At 35.9% G+C, this 24470-nt stretch overlaps 1 protein-coding gene across 15 annotated transcripts in view; it reads right to left on the minus strand.

The window, feature by feature from the left end:
* AFDN (afadin, adherens junction formation factor) overlaps window positions 1-24470 on the minus strand; it is a 116167-nt gene that overhangs the window by 37151 nt on the left and 54546 nt on the right. For 10 of the 15 annotated variants that reach the window (XR_008436229.1, XM_053973336.1, XM_053973332.1 and 7 more), the window contains 10 exons: window positions 20206-20267; window positions 19125-19330; window positions 15433-15453; window positions 14545-14690; window positions 12209-12303; window positions 10052-10317; window positions 9419-9562; window positions 8067-8265; window positions 6029-6132; window positions 4488-4574 (listed from right to left, as the gene is read on the minus strand). Coding sequence is in view for 14 of the 15 variants with exons in the window: in XM_053973336.1 (XP_053829311.1) it covers window positions 4488-4574; window positions 6029-6132; window positions 8067-8265; window positions 9419-9562; window positions 10052-10317; window positions 12209-12303; window positions 14545-14690; window positions 15433-15453; window positions 19125-19330; window positions 20206-20267 (1330 nt within the window). In the remaining variant the exon portion in view is untranslated. The remainder of the gene's footprint in view (window positions 1-4487; window positions 4575-6028; window positions 6133-8066; window positions 8266-9418; window positions 9563-10051; window positions 10318-12208; window positions 12304-14544; window positions 14691-15432; window positions 15454-19124; window positions 19331-20205; window positions 20268-24470) is intronic. The other 5 variants (XM_053973339.1, XM_053973335.1, XM_053973334.1 and 2 more) reach the window with 1 other exon arrangement.

Genomic DNA, 24470 nt, shown 5'->3' on the forward strand with positions numbered 1-24470 from the left:
TCACTTCCACAAATTTCAGAAGTACATATGAAGAACAAGCTAAAAAATTAGTTTTTTCTCTCTAGATTTTAGAAAGTTAGCTACTAACATCTGACTATATTTAACTGCATGCTGTATTACATAGTTGCTACATGAACAAATAACTACTGGCAGGTTTAAACAGGCAAGAGAGCAGGAAGAAGTACAGGGATAGTAAAACTTCAGAGAAAAACAGTCCCAACAGAAACCTGAACGGACTTACCATGGATTCTGTTCTTCCAACAACAGAAAACCACATTTTGATCTCCGGGACTACAGATCCTTGAAAGAAAAAAAACAATTCTCCACTTCTCTTCCAGCCCTCAACAGCAACCACCAGCTCTAGTCTGCTGGATTTTCCAAGATACCCATCAAGATAACTCGGAGCTCGATGCTATGACACAGTGTAGCATTTATCAACACCAGCTATAACCAATACAATATTCAGACTGTTACGTAATCAGTTATGCTGTTCTGACTTCCATTTACTTTAGAGGCTTTATTAAACTCTGAAAACTGCTAGAAAAAACAAAAAGGGAGCCCTTTTGTACTAAAGACAAAAAAACCTCCAAATTAAACAGGAAGTAATGTGCTGGCCCACAGATGGCTAAGAAGTCACATGCGAAAGCCCCCAAAAAAGTGATATATTTTTAAAGTAAACTGCATGCACACGCAGCTTCCAAATCATCTGGATTTCATAAAAACTTAACCACAATGTGGTTGGGAGTCTGGCAGCTTTTAACATCAAAATATCTTTCAGGGTTAGAGCAACCAAAGTCTGCACACAACCTCAAAAAGCAACACTGCTCCCCGTTCCCTATGCCCGACCACTCCTACCAACTACATTTCCATATTCCATTACAAAAGCTATTGCTAAGAAAGCTACAGAGTATTACTGTAAGCAAACAGGCACTATCTACCAAAGGGCAGAACAGGAAGTTATTCTTCTGGATCACATATGAAGCTACACACTTTAATTTTAAATAAAAATATAAATTGGTTTAAAGCATTCCGTTTAAGAATTGCTGTTAGATATTTTTCCAATTTATGAAATAATAAAACAAAACCCAAACAAGCACAACACTGTTTACAGTGCTCTGGAAGATAACAGCTGTTTCATAAGTAAACTTGTTTTCTCTGCTATGTTTGCCTATAGCATATGCACTAACTACATGTTTGCTCAGAGGTCCTGTCCTGCCTCAGATAACACAAAAGTTAGGTGAATTACGTGATGCACTGAATTTTTGCTCTCTCTGGCACTCCTGGCAGGCCTTTAAAATGTCTAATTAAATAAATTATGAGTAATTGTGATTAGAAAGTGAAAGTAGTAATGCACTTAAACATTTTACCTGTCTCTAGTTGGGAAGAGGATCCAACACAGGGTTCCCCAGGGACCTGACACTTTCATATGCTTCTTGACTCACCTCTTCAGGTTTTGTTTTGGTTTCAATTACAATAATGTACACATGTTTACAATCACCTGGTATCCCAAGGTAATACTTCTATCATAAGAATAAGCAGGTGCACAGCATTTCAATGCAAGCTGCATTCCTTCTCTGCTTGTACAACCTTTGCTTCAAGTTCAATCCTTGTTTTTTGATTGCAGAAGAGAAGGCGTAACAATCACTTGATAATTATGAACATTTGGTGTAAAGGTATTATATAAGGTATGATTTCTAATTCTGTCATTAGAAACTCTTAATTGGCACAGACTTTAAGCTAATAAAACCACAAAACTAATAATAATCATTAGATTACAAACTTTTAGATGTTTCCTCAGAGATGAACAGAGATTTACTAGGAAAGCACACATTTTTTTTGCAATGGGTAGAAGGAAGAAAAGCAGTCCATTGGTATTACTTTTCTTTATGATCTCCTGACAATCTGTCCATTTTGTCCACCTCTAAAATATCATCAAGCTGCATGTTAACAAGCTCAATCCAAAGCCCATGACAAGTATGAGAAGCCCCGTAACACGTAACAAGAAAGGCAAGTCAGCACTGACATGCAAACGTATTCTCACAATACGTTACTGAAAGCAAGTACTTTGTCACATCACAGGAAAAGAACTGTTTTCCTGAGAAAAGCTAAACAGATTCAGGGTTGTCCTTCACTGGTTGGAGCAGGGCCTGTTGACCAGCTGCATTTTCTACTGCGACAACCCTTTTGCAGCACTGTAGAAACCAACAGTTCATTAAACACAACTGGGTCAGCATCAGACTGGGCTCCTGTGCAGGGCAGCAGCAACTAGGCATTTCTGAAAGTATGAGCTTTCATCTCTTCAACTTTATGAGCACCTAATACCCAACCTTTTACTATTAGAAAGTTTAGAAAAATCTGAATCTATTCCACACTTGCTTCTCCCTCTCATTTCAGGCATTCCATCCAGTTAATGTTTAGAAAATTTTAACAAATACTCTACTGGACTTGTTTCTGCATTTTCAAAGTTAAAAATGAGAATTTAACTTTTATACTGCTAAAAGATATACTACTTGAGAGATGTAGAAAAATATGCCAGTAAATATCAACAATCTAAGGAATATAAAGAAAAAATGCACCAACCCTTGCTAGCTTCTCAGTCACACTCACTCAATTCTCTAAGCAGTTCTGCTCTGACCAGATTGAGAAAATTAATGCTTGTATATTCTTTGTATTCTTCTTTACTCTTTTTTTTTTATGAAGCCTATTACAGGAAAAACATGCTGATAATTACTCACAGCAAGCAACTTTGAACATCTTGAAAATAATCCTACTTAACTACTACAGCAACTTGATTCAAACAATGCATATAATCATTTCTATCCAATGAACATTCTGATGACTTCATATTAAGCAGAAGTTTCTACTGTACATAGACCAAAACTAAAACAATCTGTTTCTTGCTTATTTCAGAGCAAGATTTAAAACATAACTGTTTTTATATCAGAATTCCAGTATTAGGGCAGCACACAGCACTAAGATAAAATATGACAGTCTGAACCAGTGTTTCAGCAAGTGTGCAGGTGAAAACTGTTCCTTTCATGATTGATCAGGTATTCCTTTACAGATGTCAGAACTCATGAAATGTATTAAATAACTTGTAAAAAACTTTCAGATCAAGCTTACACATTGACCAGTAGCACTCTTACATACTGCTAATGGAAGCTAAATGTCAGTTGTTAAATCAACATCTAGAAGCCAGCCAGCTCCAACGAAAAAGGAAACTTTTCCCCCTGTAATATGCTGCTTCACTCTCGATGAGAAATTAGATTTCACAGAGTACAGTGAAAAAAAATTACTTCCATGGCACATTTTGAAACATTCAATAGAAATACAGATGGCAGTCAGAAGTTTGATACATATTTAATCCAGTGTCAAGAACAAGAATTTGCTTCTCAAATTATTAACCCACTCCACTAAAATCAGAGCAGAAAATTGAGTTACATTTTCCAGATCCTGAACTGTTTCCTCAATAATTGCTGATTGTTTAAAAGAACTATACACCTGACACCATGTATTCCTTTACAGATGTCAGAAATAATTCTTAAAAGCTGATACCATGCAAGATTACCATTTCAAGAACAGACTATGAAATGAGTGAAGGTTGTAAAAAAAAACCAAAAAACCAAACAGTGCTGTTTAGAAGCAATTAATTATGTGAGGTAACTTAGAAGTAAAACAATCATGTTTTCAGCTCATGCACTGAGTGCCAAGGAGTACCACAGTGTTCTGAAGTTTCACATACTACACAGTGAAGAGACATTAGGAAAGACATCTTCCATCTACTGCATACCACCTAATCACAACACAGACTTTTTAGTATCACTGTTGCATAATTTATAACAAGTTTTAAACTCAAAAGATTATGTTTGCTATTTGATTCAGTTAATAAAGCAAAACCAACCAACTAGTGGAGTCTTCCATCTGGTGGCTGGAGCTGTGTGTGCATTCTATACATTACTATGTAGTGCTGCTAGCTACAGCATACACCCACAATTTTGGCTATTATGCTGTAGGTCTCCACTGTAAAGAAACAAAAGTAAAGCCATTCTTGCACCTCTACTCTGTGCAAAAGGTGTTGTCTTCATGGCAGAAAGTATTCCAACTTTAATGTATACATTTGAATTGTTATATTTATTCATCAATTAACCCACACACACATTCTTTGTGTTTACTTCTTTACTTTCAGCAGAAGTGCTAAATACACCTGTTTATTAATTCCGTTTAATAACACTGCTAACTTTTGGCTCTGAAAAAACTGAATAAACCTAGAGCAGAGGTTTGAATTGAAGTGTCATAATAACTGTATCCATATTATGTTTTCCCTTGTACTGTCCCCATCCATATGTTTTACAGAAACATTTCCCAATCAGAATAAAAGCACGGTCAACACAATGTGCACAAATAACGTAAGGGAAACAGACTTTTTCCATTAACATTTTCCACAGCAGGCTTTTTTCAATGAGACTTAAACAAACTGACTTCCATACCTTGGCAGCAACGATGCTCAGTCCCATTCCATTTTGTTTTTTTAGTGTTACAGTGATAATTTCAGGTTCTTTTCTCAAGGGCTGAGCCTATCAAATAGCGAAGGGGAAAGAAGAAAAAATTCAGAAGTTCATATTCACTGCCAGACTAGGAAAGTAACTAAGCAAAATAGTTCATTACAAACAAAACTACTTTGTTAGAGCAGCAGGTCTCACCCCCTAAATAATGTATCTGGTATCTATTTTAGAGGTAAAATAGCTAACATTTAATTAATATGGGTTCATATTAAGTACTAAACCTGTGTTATACTACACTGCTGAAACTTTGAGGTCTACTCATTGTTCCTCCTTCTTTAATTCATAATGAGATTATTAATGAATCACAAATCGAAATGTAACTGGTCTATAAAACTGTAGTAACTTCTAATGAAAACTGAAGTTCAGACTCCATAGGCCCCTACTACAAAGGTGATGGTGATCTACCCAGAGAGCTCAATTTTCAATTTTTCAATTTTTATAAGATATTATCTTTGCAGAATTATTAAGAAGCCAATTCATTTCAAAGGCAGAATTAAACGTTTGAAATAAAGTTCCAAAAAATTTCACTTCTGAATACCCCTGAATACAGCTGGAGTCCCCAGACATGTTCAGTAATTTATTTTTTTTTTTTTATATCTTTCAACATTGCCAGTTCCTCAACTCAAAAAGTTGTCATCACAATCTTCATTAGCTGAGGAATGTCAGTTGGAGCACATTAGCTTGTATTCAGACTGAAATGTAACCACAAGGTCCACAAGACCCATGACAAGTAAAAATATGAGCCAAGGAGGGTAATTAAAAAAATATTAGTACTTTTTGACTGAGTTCAAGTATTAGAAATGCAAGTAGTTTTTAAGCTGAAAATACTAATTAAAATATGATGCTATTTCTGTTTCGTTGCTCTAAAAATTATTTCATATAAAGCCACCATCTTTCCAAAATCAAGCTGTTCGGTAACTTTGACATTCAAACAGACAAGCAGAAAAAATCCATCACAGAACAAACAAACAAACCCTTACAACAGAAGAGAAAAAACCCTTACCTTGCACTGAAGTGAGACCCTTTTTAGTAAGTATAATGTAAAGGAAAACTAAAGATTTTTTTTTTTTTCAGGAAAAAGCACCAGACTAGAACTTAGTATTAAATATTTGGTTGGTAACTGCTAATTTATAAATAAAAGCAGCCTGCAGTTCCATAAGTTATTTATGGATCCACATCCATATATATTTTTGCCTGTGTTTAGAAGAAATTTCTTCACTGTTTATTCTCAGACTGGGGGAATATGACAAAGTTTACTTCTGTGAAAATTATAATCATGCTACAGCCTAGAAAAACAGTGACTTAAAAAAATCTCCAAACAGTTCCTTAACTGTACCAAATTCACTGATGAACTACAGATTTAATTATGAAGCCTATTCTTCCTAATAAGGACTAAAACTGATCACATAAAACTCAATTGCTTGCCAAGACTGCAGTCAGTAATTATTCACTGAATCAATACTTACCAGCTCAGCATTCTCATGGGACAGGTGACTTTCATAATCTGCACCTTCAAAGTATATTGTCCACGTGCCTGGTGACCGTGGATGAGGTGTTAGTCTACAAAAACCTAAAAGAAAAAGTAATGTCAATATAGTCATGGTACTTTCTCAAGGGATTAATTAAAACAAAATATTATTTTTATATTCATTAACATGTTAATTCTTGTATCTCAGATGCCATTATGGGCTTTGCTGCAATTTTATGCTATTATCTACAAAATCCTATAGATCTACAGCTGTTGCTTCTCAGAAACACTTACTTAAAGACATTGCAAGTTCATAGAAAACTCCGGGGCTGCAAAATATTGCTTTTACCAACCAGATTCAGAAGAGACATGAAACACCAAATCATCCTTTAGAATACAAACTACCAGAACTCTGATTAAAACACTGCTACAGAAATCTACTTTGCAGAGGGTCTAGCTAACCAATCTCAGCACAGATTTAGCAGAGGAGAAGCTCTGTGTGCACTCAATATAGTTTTAAATGCAGCACTGCAATTAACAGGTATTTAGCTTGATTTACTTTTTGTTATTTGAAAAATTCCTACAGTTTTGAAAAAGCAGCCACAGCAGTTCAGAAATATCCAACATTTTCTCCTAAATCAGGGACATTGAGAACACACATCACACAGAAATTATTAATCACTCCATCCATGATGTTATTCTCCTCCTCATAAAGACACTTTTTCAGCAATTCAGTTCACAATGTTTCACTCCAAAAAGTCTCTCAGCATAACTTAAGGTATACCCAAAAAGTAAAATTTTGAACATATGCATTAAAAAAGCTTTACTTATAATGAATATACAGCCATTTGTATGGCAACTGAATTATACTTACTAATTAAATAATTGATTCGACTAAGCTCCTTAGTCTCAAAACTACATCCTCTGTTACTAACTGGACTTTCAAAACAGCCACTTTCCTACTTTTCTTTTAAATGCAAGAATATAGGTTTTCTGTAAACTAAGTTGGAAGCAACAATTGCAAAGGTTCACTGTAGTATAGAGCAAGTCTGCTTTTTCAATAGCCTCCTCTGCTATAGCCTCTTATTTACCTTGACATTCCTGTTTTTTTTTAAAACAACTGCTTTTAAGCAGAAAATCAAGAAATTCTAATAAAACTGAGTAGCCCCAAATAAAGACTATAACTTGTTCATTTACTGAAAATGCTCAGACAGACCCCGTGCTTTACTTTCACAAGTTTAAGTCAATTTCATGCAACCACAAGATGTCATTTACTTGTCATCTGAAATTCTGTTGGAGTACAAATGCCCAAACCATAAGTTTCACTGATCAACAGTGAAAGAATTATTTTAACCTCATGGGGTTTTTTAATGTTACATGGAAGCAGCTGATGAGTAAAAAAAACATTTTTGATTTTAACTATATTGAATAGTTAATTAATTTTCACATTAATTTTAGAAATCAAAGAAGTTTTGGAGCAAAGGCAAAACAATATTTCAGCAGGCTCTAGTAACTCAGCATCACCAGAGGACACAAGGAAAAATGATGCACCACAGCTATGGTCACGATGAAGAGACTAATTTATTTCCTCTTACTCCAACATTTATAGTTCTCAAAAGGTGCCAGTGGATTGGAGGGTGAACGTGCCACCTCGCCAATGACACTGGACAAACTACCTGTACATCAAATTTCTCCACCTCCATGAAGGAATGCAGAACAATAGGTTTACAGAGTTGTGTGAGAAAGTTTTCTACAAGAATGTAAACTCAGAAGGCTTTAGAAAACCTGAAAAAATCAGGGCGACAACTCAGCACTGCTTACTTAGGATCTTGAAACTGAAAGAAAGGGACAGTGAGAAAAGGTAAGGATCAAAAAAGCCTTAGTAATTTTAATGGCTTGCAAAAGCAAACACTTGAACAACATAGTATAAAAAGACTGAAGCATACACAAAGAAAAAGTGGCTTACACTTATCTAAAATATATTCTGCATTCTGTGTTTGCTACACAGATCATTGCAAAACAACAAATGCACTAACCTCTTTGACATAGTGGATCTAAAAATTCTTGTAAACCACTTGGAACATTTCTGACAACATCACAGGAATAGCCATCTTCTGGTAAGAGAAAAGGTAGCTGTAAGTCAGGATCCTCTTCCAGCTGAACTTCTCGGCCATCGCTGCGAGCAAGTTCATCGGCTGTATTTTCTGCAACAGTTACTACATTCTCTATCAATTCCTGGACAGAAGGCAGAAACACATTGTTACTACAAAGGGATCATTTTATTAAGGTAAAAAAACTTACATTAAAAAGATGCTAAGATTGCAAGAAAAATCAAGTTCTTTGGCTCTGCTATGTACAGTCAGTACACTGCATTGTTTTATTTTATGAAATCCCATAGATAATTGTATTAGCAAATGAGACAGAAGCTCTTATTTTTACTTCAGTATTTTCCAAATCTGTGGTGCATGTTTTTGATATATTATTATTATTAATAAAAAATCAAGCAACTATGGAATTCTACTTCTGTGTAAACCAGTAATATAGGTTATGTTCTTCAGGAAAAAACTTTTTAGTTTGGTAGCCAATGCATAAAAACATCTCCAAACTACAAGTCCTTCCTCCCATTCCCCCAACACCTTTCGGGCTGTTGTATTAGTGCTTCTGACTTAATAAACAAATGCATCCAAAGTTAATAAAAGATGGACTTTGTACACAATGCATTCAGCTATATAAATATCAGACTGCCTCTGCCTTTTTTTTTTTGATTTGAGATCAGTGAACTGTCAAGAGTTTACCCGAAGAGCGTTTTTTACAATTGTGCAAAAACACAGCTGTCTTTTGAATTTTGCCATGGATAAAACTTTGAATAGTCAGTCATCTTAAATATCAAGAAAAAAACACAGTCCCAAAACCATCATTATACATATATATATATATATACACACACACACACACACAAATTCCAGGTATCCATATGTTAATCAAAGGACAACCTGTCTGCTGCCTGTATGAAGGGATTCAGGATCCCTCAATATTTATATTCCACATGTCAAAAAGTGTAGTGTTTCTGATGCTTTCCCTTGATTTCTACAAATTATCAGACTTTGTTCCTTCTGGTTACACAGAACCAGATAGTAGGGGTGCTTCTGTTCTCTCTTCTATCACCTTTCTATATTTCATTACAGATGGTGTAGTGCAGCGAGACCTTTCTGAATATGTGCAACATGGAATGGTACCTTCCTTTCCAACTCAGCATAAGGGATTCTTGTTAACACCCTGCTTGAGTCAGTGAAGTACATCCACCAAAGGTAAGATAGCTATTCAAAGCTGGTGGTTTTTTTATCTCAGGTATGTTAAAACTGGACAATGAGTGATAGAAGAGACTTACTGTTGGGATGAGTGGTTCATCTGGAGCACAGTGATAATTCTGCAACAAGGCTTGTAGCTGCAGAGAATTCAGCTTAAAGCAAGTACTGTTAATATTTGGAACATCTGCATGTGAGTATTTGTCCATGGTAAGCAATGTGGTTGCCTAGAGGGGAGAAAAAATTCCCAGATGACAAATTCAAACCAGAATAAAACTTTAATCTTTGTGTCTAAATATTCTTTAGATAAGAGATGGGAAAAGAGAAAGCAAGAAGACAGATTTGTAACAGAAGCGACATCAATAGCCCCCTCCCCCAAACAAACACTAAATAAAGATGAATTGCTACTAAATCTGTCATAAATGAAGCATATCAATTTTTCAGCTACTCTTCCTGTCTCTGTTCAGTATAGTTACGGCTCAGTCTTATAAATGGAAATTTAACACCCATGTTCACTATTAATTTCACTTGTAACTTAAACATTAACAATACTGAGAACATGCTTTGTGTCTTTAACTCAATGCTACTTCAGCATTCCAGGACCGACTCACACAAGCTATACTTGTCCACGTGCTATTTTCTAGGAACACAGCATCGGCAAATATTGTCTTTGAATACACGAATATGTGAGAGGTGTCAATCAGAAATAAACTCACCTGTACTATTCTGCTCAGGTGGCAATCAGCAGCCAATTCTAAACCCTGTTTTTCTGCCCAGGCTTCAATGTGGCCAAGCTGTTGGCGCATGATAGCTCCCCAGTAATGTGAACATAACCCTGAATCCGGGGCTGTAACTAGTCTGTTAAAAAGCCACATGTTGATAAAATGAAACAGCTGGGAGAAGAGCTGTATGGTCAGAGCAGCATTTACTCTACATCTTCGCAACAGGGACATGGCTCCAGTCAAGGTATGCAGCACATCATCTACAGAAATAAAACAAAAAGTCACTCATGTTCACAAAATGCAGAGTACACCTGGTTTAGGCAGTAACACAATGACACTCAGGCCAGGCTGGTGAATGCTAGGTGGAACCTACATGTATTTAATTACACAGTCTTTCAGAAATACATTTACTGCTCCATGATTTTAAACATAGAACAACATTAAAATGATAGGTGGAACGTAACCCCTGAAATGTAAATAAGTTCTTGGGGAAAATATTTATCATACAAGTAAATAACTGGCTATACCCATTGTTTAAATCACATTCTCACTTCAGTAAAAAATCAGTAAACTGATTTTTCTATTTGTTTTTATAACAAGCTCATATTCTGTTCTTCTATGCAACCTTTATATTCTACTGCTTCAAACGCATATTCCAATTATACCATATCTTCTTCTAAGTATCAAATTGTACTCAGAAATTTCAGCTGAAGTTATTTGCATTGCATGATGCACTTAAACTACAGAATGCACCTTCTGTTTACACACCAGATTTTTATAACACTTCAAAATCCCATCTTCCAATTACTCCATTGGAATATTATCTAACAAGCAACAGGGACTTCTATCAGCATCACCAAGAGCAAACACCCTCATATGCTTCCCAGTGGAAGCAACACATTTATCTCCAGGTCTTCTTAAAAGCAATACTTTTAATCAGAAATCTCTTTTGAAGAGACCATTGGTTTTTTTTAGAATTGAAGCTCAGGATTGTCTGAAAAAAATATCTGTAGGTTTTAAGAAATCCATAATGCAGCTCAAAAAGCATCTGCTTTTATTCCAGTATCAGTTTCCTACATCTTCTGGGTTTGTACCCTCAGAAATACTCTCACAGTACAGGGCACTACAAATATAGCAGTGCATCTTCAGTCTTCCTTGAAGGCTCAAAGCAGGAGAAAATGCAAGAACAGAAAGCTTAATACCTAAAGCACCAGAAAGTATCTATGAAATTTTCATAGTTCAACAGAATGCTCTGTTTAATTGCTCTGCAGATCACTTTTCCTTCAATTATTGAGGCATTAGAAGTCTGAGCACACTCACTGAGCCAGGATTACAGACACAGGGTGATAGTCCACATTGAGCAGGGTGCTCTGCTGGCAAGCATCATGTTTCAAGTATCACAGCAGGAACACTGGCAGGAATCTACATGGCCAGTCAGCCTGACCTTAGTAGCTAGGAGATTCTTGATCAAGTTCTCCCATAACAGCTCTACAGTGAAACTGCCAAGGTGAGGACTGGATAAACTGATGGCAACACATGGTTGGACAACAGAACTTGGTGGATTTACTGATACAATGTCCAGTTGGCAATCACAGATTAGTGGCTTCCCTCACTTTTTGAGGGGAGACTGATACTGTTTAATTAATGCCTTTAATTAATGATCTGAGCAATGGGATGGAGCACATTCTCACCAAGTTCACAGATGGTACCAAGAAGAGGCAAAATACTGATACGCTAAAGAGCAACAGTATTTTTCAGAAGGGTCTCAGTAGGCTGGAGAAATGGGCTGACAGGGACTTTGTGAAGGTCAAAGGCAACTGTCAAGTCATGCATGTGGGACAGAGTAAGTCTGTGCAACAGCACAGGACAGGTGACACTTGAACAGAAAACAACCCTGATGAAAATTAAGGAGAGATCCTAGTAAACATCAAGTTGAATGTAATTAAACAGTGTGTCGTTGCTTGAACAGCTGCACACTTGGCTGTTGAGTCAGCAGCAGTGCAGCTAGCAGGAGGGAGAGAGGGAAGCAATCCTTCCTATGCACTCAGCATTGCAAGACTGCATCTGCAGCACAGCATCCAATTTCAGAATCCCTGGCACAAGGAGGATACAGATTTAAGGGCAAATTCAGCAAAGATCAAGTAGTCTAACCTATTTTAGGCCTCTGAGGATTATTTTCCTCTGGATCATCAAGGAATGCTGGCATGTAGTTATTAAGCTCTGACTGCAGACAATGAACCAGGTACCTGGAAGGGAATGGGGAAAAAAGTGAATTTTAAATCCTCTATGTGTTCATTACAAAGGTTCTAAAGAAAAGAGTTCTATCAAATTACAAGATTCCTGAAATTTCTGTGTTATGAATGTGATTATAGGGAACCAAATAATACTTTTTAAAAGGCCTGAGAGACCAATTTTCCCATATGTTTCCTACAAATGCTGGACAAACAATTAGGTTATCTGGGAACAATATGTTTACATGCAATATTGCTACCACATTGGTAAGAGACGGTCATAAACTACACAAAGAGATGCTGTCAGGCCAATCTTGGGTTCCATAAGTTTGAAAAAATAACTCTTCCAAACAGAAATAGATTTTTCTTTGTTTTGAAATCTAGCAAGAGTAGTACTTAACAAAAAAATAAATTCATGTTGTGACTCAACACACAAAATCCTGAAATGACCCTAGAGCTTTGTGTGAGAAATTTTTGATTCTTTTATTTCTCTTACCTTTAACTACCCCAAAATGAAAACCTGTTTTAGTATCCTTTCTCTTCAAATAATTAAACATTCTCTTTAACTCTATTTTTGCAAATTCATATTTTCTATTAAGAACTGAAACTAAAAAGGAATCAGATTGTAAACATATGTATACAAGAAAATATTTCACGGCTTTCTAAAACTCCCCCTTCGTTTCACTGGAAACATTTTTAATGAAATACAATTGCTAGAAATTAAATCCATGGCAATTTCAACCAGTCCTGAAATATACCAGTTACCACCAAGTGACATTTCCACAGCACTTCTTTCTGTTTATGCTTCAGTTTGCTTTTTTATTTGCCTTCTAAGTCTATCTTTCAGGGGTCTCCAGAAGTTTAATACACACATTTGGAATCTGCCGTGTTACACTATACTTAGGGAAAATCCACACAGCTAAAATTCAAGATTTATGTACATTATGAGCAGTCTAGATGCAAAATTAGAAATACAGCACCACTCCTTCCTAGCTGCAGCAATATTCTGTCTTTGATGACTACCCGGCCAATTAAAGTAGCAGGAAATTATTTTAAGACACCAATTCAAGACACTGAGCTGTGGCAAAAGGCACAGCTTCATTAACAACTGGTGATTTAGAGATTGAAAAAAATTGAAAGACTTTGTCAAAACAGCTACTTGCTATGCCCTACTTGCCCAAAATTTATCAACAAGATAAAAAAAAGGAAATTGTGGGAATCCATACAAAGGGGTCTGGTGCTCCCCTGAAACCTTTTTAAAGTTCTGAAAGCAATGACAAGGTTTCACAAACTACACATATTACTCTTCTGAGAAACACAGCCCCTCAAAGCTAAACTGTTCAACCATGGCTAGGTCTCCCAGTCTCATCACAGTATAAAAAGAGCACACAATACAGTATTTCATATTACAGGAAAATTAAAATACTGTATTTAAAATAATCATCCTACAAGTGGGAGTAGGCTGGGTCTAAGTCACCCAAGGTACACTGGGATGCCTCTAAACATTAAGTTTCTGATTGGCAAATTTGCTGTGAAACACTTTTTCAGTAGTGGCTTGGGTGAAGGAAAAATCTGCATATGAACAAAAATTAAGCCTTTCTTTTTGATTAATGCTGTGCTCAGCCAATATTGTTATCTTTATTCAAGGACAAGTTCCTCTGAGGGTTTCCTTTCCTGTTTGGTTATTTAGTTCAATTTTTCCTTTAATCAGTATTGTTATTGCCTGAGCTGACAAGTAAGCTTGATTTTTACTCCAAACCAAAACCTGTCCTTCCTTTTTTAAGAAAAATCTGTGCAAAAAGTCACTCTGAAAATTGCTATTTATGAGAATTATTAAAGTAGATTATATTTAGAAGCCCTTAAAGACTACAAGATTCATTACTTTAAAGATCCAGGAATATTTAAGCCTATGTATTTACATACTAACAGCAAAACTAACCTTTCTTCACGATTTCACATTAAATTAAAAGAAAGCAATCAACAAAAACTAAATTTCCTTCAAATTATCATTGGCAGCCTCAACTATCACAAGATCATCTAACAGATGAAACCCGTGCACAACTCAGTGATCCATATTCACAAAACAGGGCATCTGTCTAAAGAAGTAAGTCTAGGCTGCTCTTTTAAGTTTTCCTCTCAGGAATTTAACAATACTCAAAGGATATTATTGCAATATCTAAAATTTGACAGAAATGTGAAGTTGTTCTATAAATCACAGAAACAAAGAAAACAGTAATTGAAGTTTGATAGCCTTACTTGAATGCCATTTGAACCAAGTGTGCCAAAACATCTTGTGCATCCACAGTAATTCGGCTAAGATCTCTGTCTTGCTTTATGAAATTGAGTAGTTCAGATGCATTTGCCATCCAAAAGGCAAGGGCCCCAGCAATATTCTTCTGTTTCTGTAAGTGGAAAGAAGCAAGAAATAATACAGAGAAATAATTTTCTGATACAGCATGGCAGCTTAAAAAGGCTCCAAAAGATAGACCAGTACCTCTTCCCATTTCACCAAACATCTCTCAGATACCAGATATTTGCAAAATGTTTGTACGTAATACCGCAATTGCTGTAACTACTACGCTCAATTTGAACATTTTCACCCAACTCATGAAATGCTAATAGATTGCCAATAGCCATATCAATGAAAGCCACAGTGTAAGCATCTAATTACACAGTGCTAAGAGCTTAGCAGATGCAGTATCTGGTAATCTGTGCACTTTTAAGCGCATATTCACTACTGCCCACTGCCACACTGATACTGCGCTCACTGGCTTTGATACCACGTGATTCAGTATCAAGTACTGATCTATCTCACCATCTCCCGACCACAAATGCCAGGCCAGGCAACCTCAGATGAAATCCAAAGAATAGGAACCACAAACAACAAAAAAAGAAAATAAAGGGAAGAAAAAGAACTTTGGTCATTTCATATCCACATTGAAGTGCGTTAAGCAGAAATTATGGAATGCCGTAAAAGTTGCAAAGTCAAAAAAGGATTTTAGTACTGCATGTTCCAGTTGCTGAATGAGTGTTATGAACTGTTCAAGTCCAGCTGTTTGAGTATTGTATTTTGATATGGAAGCAGCATGAGAAACTGAGCTAAGCCAACATAGCTAGGATCAGTTCCCAGCAAATATATCCTACCTGATCAACCTGGTCTACCTCCTGGAGAAAAACGGACGAAGGAAATCAAACAGAATAGAAGAAAGAAACTTGTGAACAATCATGAAAGCTTTAGAAATCAAACACTAAATATGAAGGTACAACACATGTTCACAGTTATACACAGATGCATTAATCAGTAGCTAAAATGCAACTGAGCTCCTTCTAAAAAATTAATTATTTTAACAGGACCAGTAGCACAACAGCTATGAACTGAAGTGCCTACATGTCATAATTAATTCAAGGAATTAATGCCTTAAACTAGTTGCTATCCCAGACTGGTTACTCCATGCTCAGTGTGCAGAAATTTTTGCAGGCAATGGGGTAACTAGCAATCCAAACAACAGATCCTGGGAGCCATTTGCCCACACTGCTGCAATAGAGACAATATACAAACACAAAAAGAGGGGAAAAAAAAAAACCCACCCAAAATGAAAAAAAAAAACAAACAACAACATTCAAAAGCAAACAAAATACACAGAACACCTAGGACAGATTTAAAACATGACTTTTCAATTAAAGAACAAAAAGATTGTTTGAATCAACAGAAGAGTCAAATGAAATACCACGCTAAGTTTCTTAAATGTTGGTAAATATAACACTACACTGAATTAAAATAAAAAAAAAGAACACACCAGATGTTTGATTATTTAGAACTGAGCTCTTAATTATTTTTTGCTTTCTGTTCATATCACTCTCCCCTACCTGCAACACAGTGAGCTTAGATGTAAATATTTGAGGTGTTACTATCTTAATTTTAGTTAGAGTTCAAAACACCAAATTGCCGCTTTTTTGTTTCCTCTCCCTTTGCAACCAAAGCACTCTTAACTGACTGAAGATGTGTTGGCACACAACAAAAGGAAATGCTCCTTCAACAAACAAATGTTAAAATTTAAAAAGGATGAAAAAAATGCCACAGAATGATTTGGGGAAAAAAAAAAAGGATACAAAAAAAAGTCTTTTTAACATGAACTAAATTTCTAATCCTGCTTTTTTATTGAAAGCACTGAGCCTTCTCATAGATCTCTCCTATTTTATATTTACTTCATACAAAGTCATATATAATATTTGGATACAAATACTATATATCAAGTCACAAATTTAATTTGTTAGCAAATACTTCTTGAGTAACTTCACAGAGACTCGACAGCTTTCTGATCTAGGCAGGGAAATTTAAGATCTCAGCCATTAATTTACTCCCACAATCCAGCACAGGAGTTTGTGCCCCTTCTCACTCCAGTTTTGGGTGCCTCTCTCCGCTTGCCACTCATTTGTTTTCTCTGTCTCTCACACCATCAGATCCCCTTCAGTGCAGGAATGCTTTACGCTTGAGACACACAAAAAAGCTGTTGTGATACAACTTATTACATGGTAATTTGACTGTGGCAGCCATAAATATAACCACTTATTATTACACCTTAGATGAAGTGATTTGACTTAGCTACGCTTGTACTGTTTCTACTCCACTAAAACAGGTCCATGTAAAGACATTTTACTGGTCCCTAGAATCAGTGCATTTCTTTGCCTTCAGCCTATTAACCTTGAAATTCACTGAAGTTTTTCTCTTTTGTCCCAGGTGTATTTTCCCCCCCTTTCCTCTGGCTCCTTTCACTATGACGTTTGAATGAACCTCCCAATTTTTATGCAACCTCTGACTCCTCTCCTCCTGGAGTTCTTCCAACTAGGCAACATCTTTCACAAACCACAAATACTGCTTCTTTGCTGATGTGTTCCGTAATATTTAGGTTGGAGATTAGAATGCAGCTGAAGTTACAAGGCTGTAGAAATGGCCTTTCACAAAGGACAGTCCAGACAAACAGCTGGGTTTAACAGCTTTGTAATAGCATTAGCTGGATTATAGAAAATACATTTGCTTACAACTACAAGGCTGCATGTGACTTGGGAAGCTGTTCTCAGTGCAGTAAATGAATATTTTTCACAGGATAATCTACTTTCTAGCTTTGATTTCTTTCAAATCAAACTGATGTTTGAGTCCACTCCTGTAATATCTTCTAGCAGCCACCTCATTAGCCATTCAACACTAAGAATAGAAAATTTTATCTCTGCTTTCCCACTGTACCCACCTCTGTCACTACAAGTCGTTTTAGGTTCATTATAACTAGTATACATTAGTTCTATAAACTGAGTGACTTTCTTTGATTCAGACCTGTAACTTCCAGTTTATATTTGAAGACTACTTCTCTCTGTTTACTTTCCATTCTAGGCGTTGAATTGCTTATGTGCAGGCTCTTGCCAGTTCATGTTCTCCGCTGTAGCCACAGTCTCCTCTCTTCCATAGACAAATTTAATTTCTTTTTTTTAATAAAAGAGCCTGATATTAATTTTTGATACCATTTCAATTTTATCAAATATCCATTGACTGTGACATCAAGATTCAAACGACTGTGACATCAAGATTCAAAGCAACATACCAGTTCTTCACTTCAGAAGGAAACTGCTGTTCAGACTCCGATCAACTTTCAAATGTAAGAAGGCAAATCTTACTTTCTTATTGCAAAGTGTCCTCAACAACAGCATTTCCTCCTAATCTTTCTTGTGAAATGGAGCTTGTTCTATAAGATTACACAGGTGTCTAGAGCTAACATTCCCCTGCAGAAAACTTCACTAAAATATTTCCAAAACCTGAACCATTTTAGTTTGCTTATGAGTTTCATGCCACTCCTGTTGTTTACTTTCCTACTCTCCCTTAATCAAGCTGTTGTGTAACACTTGCATTGTAAATTCTCTAAGGCAGGACTGACATATTTGTTATGCCTGTACAGCACTTAGTGCAGCAGGGTCCTTGCTGCTACTCTGGCAGCACTAATTGCAATGAACACACCTGTTTTAATAAATACAGAAACAGATTTCAATTTTTCTTCTAAGAAAAACCTGCAGACAAAGAAGTTTAATTAATTAATTATTGAGGATACATGAACTAGTACCTGTTTGAGAAAATTACCAGTCTGTTTTATCAATGCAAGATACACAATGTATTGTCTAATATCACAGACAGCCCAGTGGATCTTATCCTGCATTTTTTCACTAAACAAAATTCCCCCTGTGATTCTGTATAAGTCTTGTACATATAGTAGCAAGAGTGTTAGACTACATATAAAAACGTTGGAACATTTGAGAACTTGTATTTCTCTTTACAAAGCAGTTGTGTCAGCTTGGTTCAAGATGTCCAAGTTTTATGTCCAGTTTTATGTTCAAGATGTCCAACCATTTTTGTGGTTACCAAAGTTGTAAAAGTGATAGGGTCAGAATTTAAAAGTCATTATTCTTTTAATACATTCATTTCAAGTATCAATCAGTGCAAACAAATGCTACTTATACAGTATTATTTAATAAGCTGATCCAACTTGTTTTACAAGGGTTCACAGCCAGAAATGTTTGCAAAGATCTTACCTTCTAGAAAAGAGTCACCTCTTGTCAGGGAACATAATCTTCAGAGCAACAGCCACTCCCTAACTTCCCACTTTGCTCAGGTGAGAGTTTCTTACCACTGACATAAAAGCAATGACTGCCCCTCATAAGGGCAGTCAGTGCAGGTATTACTGTTTAATCAACTACTGGTTAAGGGTCAGACTAAGAAAGAGGCTAAGAAGTTTGCTCGATAATCAACAAAATGTAGGTAATTCCCTTGACATTATTTTGGCAGAGTAACTCACCTGTATCACTCCTTCCATCATGTTCACCATCTTGTTGACTATTGCAATGACTTTGTGAGTACGCTCAGCAGGAGTGATGTCAGGTCTGTATTGGCTGGACAATACATACCGACATGTCATATACAAAACATATGTTGGTGACAGTTTAAAATGAACTGTCGAGCTATTTGTGTAATTTATAATGGCAGATAAGAAGGCATCTTCAGCTGCAGACAAAGAGGAAAAGAAACAGTATGTCATAAATCCAAAGACAGGAAGAAAATGAAAGAAAACTATTTCATAACTTGAGGCATAAAGGATTTTCTTTGGGAAAAGAAGAGGAAGGGGGAGCAACTTACAGGAATTTGAACTCTAAGTTGTTTATTATGTACTACAGTACATAGTGTTAGACACACTAACAAAAGACTTCCATATAAAGCCAGAAAATCTGATCACTGGGAAACATTTCTGTACTATTTCCTATCTACTGAAAATTTGCATCTTCAAAGGAACAGGAAAATGGAAGATTTCTCTTGCACATTTTACTCCAACAAAGCTCTCATACTAATAAAAATCAATCTTTGCTTGCTCACCAATCTATTTAGTTTCAAATATTTGAAGTACGGGCAATCTCTAGTATGTTATTTTGCTACCAGATCTGAGGCCTTAAAAACCTGCGCACCAAGATAATAAAAAATTAAACTCTAAATGACAATGTAAACCTATTCAGATTTTATAGAAAGTGGATTTTGACCAAGATGCAATCTATTACACAAGACACAAGAAAACTACATAGAAGACAATGAATCCAAGCTACTGTTGAGGAGATCGGATTATAATTTTTTCACATTTAATCTAAAAATCTAAAGGAGTTGAAATGCAATCAGAATTAAGATACGCATGAACATGCCTCAGTATCTAAAGTATCTGCTCACCCTCTCCCAACAAAACAAATTATACTAATAGACTCTCTAGCATCTGTATAGTCATAGTTTTGTTCAATGTTTACTTAAATCACCCTTAAGTTTTCAAACTGACTGAAATATTACAGTATAGAAGAATGCATTAACAGGTTAGTATTCTAACTGCACTATTTACTCACAGCTTTCCCTGAACTCAATACTGGCAGGCAGTATCAGTTCTGGTCCATGGGTATCCTGAGACCTAAAGAAAGATAAGAAAAACTGAAACAAATAATCCACATGGGTGATACTAGTTACTGTAAAATTACATATTTCTCCAAATACACTGGTTCCAAATATTGACACAACAATCTTCCACAGAATGACACTTTTTTTACCTTTCCTCCAGAATCATTCAAGCTGTATTTGCCAGCAACACAACAGGTAAAAATACAGACTTGAACCGTGGAGTCTGTGATATTAATGAGCACCCTCTTGTGTGCTGCACAGCAGACTGACAGGATCAGTTTGCCATCTGCCATTTACAGGATTCAAATAACAAATTATTCATGGACACATGAAAGAAATTGAATGAAGCTTTGCCTGAAACATCAACTTGGTTACAACAAATGTACTTTGCTGCCTTTCGTGCCTTCAAAATTTATGAAGATTAGTCAACCTATTTGACCTTTCTTCTGGTAAAGAGAGAAAGGAGGTCAAACCCAGTCCCTACTTAGCCGTTGCCACATTACATCAAGAAACAGCAATCAGCCCCAGAACTGTCCTCACTGAAACCGACTGCAGAGCTATTTCTTACCAGAACCCATGAGAGAAATAACTGAGTAGAAAACTGACAGAGATTTCACTTTTCTGGTGCCTGCAAAAGGTTAAGTCTGTATTTCACAGAATCACAGAATATCCTGAGTAGGAAAGGACCCATTAGAATCATTTAGTCCAACTCCTGGCCCTGCACACTACACCCCAAGAGTCACAACATGTGCATGAGAGCATTGTCCAAATGCTTCTTGAACTTTGTCAGGCTGGTGCTGTGACCACTGCCCTGGGGAGCTGTTCCTGTCCCCAACCACCCTCAGAGTGAAAAACCTTTTCCTAATTTAATAAATCATTACTGCCTTAAGCAAAGATTACCTGAGCTGTTCTCTGCAGCTGGGCACCTATTTTTAGGAAATGAGTCAAAGTTTAACATCTTCTGCCTGCAATAATCATTTTAACCACATGTAACACAACAGGCAGCTTTCTACTTTCCCCAACAACTTTGATAAAGAAAGGAATGTAATATATTAACATTGTTCTCCTGAAGATTATTAGTTATGCCACAAGGCAGAGATAACTGAAAAAAGACTTTCAGTGTCATATCTCCTGTAGTAAAAATCCACAATATAATTTTGTTGGCTGATGTCAAAAGATCTAAACTAAATTTTAGCATATTGAATCCAAGAATTTGGGTTTTGGTGGGGGTTTGTTTGGTTGCTTGCTTTTCTACAAACTTGCAAAACCTTAAACCAGCAGAGAACTCAGGTTATGCCACCTAGATAATGCCTTATAATAAGTTTCTTATAAAATCAGTTTCTGGGGGAGTTGAAAGTTAAGGAATAGCAGGCACAGCATGGCAGCATGTACACAAATTTCTGCCATTTCAGTTACATTTCAAACATGACAGCATGCTGTCTTTATGAAGAGCACCCAGCTGGTGTGTAAATTTATATATCTTCTATCTCTTTATTGCTATAAATTTAAAATTAATTAATTGTTCACTGCAACTGAAACACTATCAAAAGTGCTTCTTCACTGAGAACTTTATGACTTCCATAGAAAAATTACTAATACACAGTATTATAAAATGGAACTATAGTGACAACTTCAGAAAAATTTTTCATCTTTCATTATTGGGATGGTAGTAAGAGATAGAAATATTTTAACAAACTGACTAGTAAATCAGTGACAGATTTCAGCTGATGATTTATTTTCTTTTCCTTAGAACAAAATGATATTGATCAGTTTCAGCACAAACAGAGGAACTGGATTTCCAGCCAATGAGACACAATGTGTCAAGAATGATGAGACCTGATGTTAACACAAGATTGCTCACAGACTTCTGGAAATTGGCCGTAAGAGCCAAATTAATACAAAGTATTCTTTAAAAATTGTTAATTTAATTCTGTCTGTAAATTAGTTGTCTAGGAACTGATGCAGTGATCAATTATTTAAGTACCCTAATAGGAATTCCCTTCAACAAATCATGGAGTCATAGGATGGTCTGGGTTGGTCACAGGACAGAAGGGGCCCTTGAAGATCATCTAGTTCCAACCCTGTATCGATTTCCTCCTTCCCCTAAAAACACACAGAAGAAATACTCTCCAATTAAGCTTTGCATATTAGAAATCTAAGCTGAAGTAATTCTCTGTGCTTCTGATAACACATTTTAATGGATGAATTTTAAGTGTGTATTTCTTTATGCTATTGCTCCTACAGATAAAGCCTCTCTATGGTGATGAAATTCTTTGAGGTAAACCACTCTGAAAGTCTAGTTAGGTTTAGAAGGGCCATAAATATTGATTAGGGGTTGCCTCCTTTCTTAGTATAGTGTCGAGTAATATTGCACTTTAAAATCACATTAAAAGCAATAATGCATTCTCCTGATATTTCTGTATTCTCCTAGATTGTCTATGATAAACTGCATAAAAAGTGTGATTGTTTTTGTCAGCATTCTAACTATATATAAATTTTTAAGGCATGTTAAATCAAGGAATCAGGTACGCATCTGCATTCAGTTAACACCACTTACATATCATCACACTCTTTTCCAACCAAACACATCTTCAAGAACTCTTGAAAGGTATCCAAGGCAAAAATTCTTTGCTCATTTTTATTATATGTTTGGCCATGTTAATTGTAGTCAGTTATCTAATGAGCATGCATGAATACAATCCTTAAATGAATAGTCATTATGTTTGATTTCTAAGAATCACATTACAATCAGAACAATCATACCAAGTAAACTGGAGTTTACTCCAGTGAGTTACTGGAAGAGAGTCTTATTTGTCTTATTATTCACCTTTATAGACCAGTGATGTATACAGAGAGTACCCACAAGAACATTTAGTGTGGGCTGGAAGTTGTACAGTACCAAGAACCTGAAACTTGCCAGTGAAGAATTTTTGGTTTTTTAAACTAATAAAGCAGTTCAAAATTACTGTCCGTAAGAGTTCACAAAATGAGATCAAAGTATCCCAGAGGAAACCTAACTAAAGGTCCACAAAATACATCCACAAAGGGGAATTCCACGTATTCAGGCAACTCATTGTCCAATTTGTTAAGTCCTAATCTAACATCCTGACTTTGCTGATTTCTAATTCTCATGAACACAGTGAATGTATCTGAGAAAGAGCACATGACAGAAGTGCTGTATTTAGATGAATAAGACTCATTATATAACACATACTACTGACATTTAAGATATATACAGAAATAAAATACCAATGTCAGGGCTAGTGATGAAGATCTCTGAAGTTGTAGTTATCACAAATTTAAGTGTGATCTAGATGCCTCTAAAAATACTTTCTGCACACAGGAATCATGGTGAAAAAACCTTTGTAAAAACTAGCAATGAGTACTCTCTTTAGAAGGAATTTAAGAAGTTAAAAAACCCCCAACAAAATGAAGCCAAGACACAGCTCACAGATGTCTCTGTGTTTTTGAAATACAGATATATAGCACAAAATAATTCTCTTCACAGAAATTTAATAAACTTCATACACATACAGAAGCACAGATCAAAAAATAGTAACAACAGAAGCCTCAAGAACTTATGATGGGCTATAAAAGGTTCACAAAGAAGTTTTGTTCATCTTTTATGAGGAAAATTACAATTAAAATATTAGTAACCCAAGAAGGAGTTAAATCTTCACAACCTTAATAAAACTCTAAAAAATAATCTGAAGATGGTCAGGCACTCTAACAAGGGAGTGTAGAGTAGAACTGAGTTATATTCTAGTCTAACTTCACTGAAAGTATTTGAAAGATGCCCCTGCTATAGAACATTTGAACATCCAAGTTCAAGTGGAAGCACAATTTTCTGCCCATTTTTGGTAGTATTTTTTTCCTGCCAGTCACATCTCTGAATTCTCCTTTCTGTCTAGTGAATAATATATCAATTTAAAGATATAAAGAGCTTCATAGTGCAAGCTTTACAACTTGGATCACTGCATGTTTTAACCCTGCAGCACATTTACCTTACCTTTCATTCATTTATCACAGCTGTTCTTCTAAATTTAAAAGTTGATTTATGTAGACAGCAATACAATCTTGTATTTTTTGAAGGATTTGAAAAAAGTTGTATTCACATTCTCACTGATTTGCTATGGTGTGATAGTCTAGGAGACTCTAGAGATCATCTGATCCAACTTCCCTGCTCAAAACAGGGTCAACAAGAGCAAGTTGCTCA

This window comes from Vidua macroura, chromosome 3 (assembly GCF_024509145.1).
Source record: "Vidua macroura isolate BioBank_ID:100142 chromosome 3, ASM2450914v1, whole genome shotgun sequence".
Lineage (NCBI taxonomy): Eukaryota > Metazoa > Chordata > Aves > Passeriformes > Viduidae > Vidua > Vidua macroura.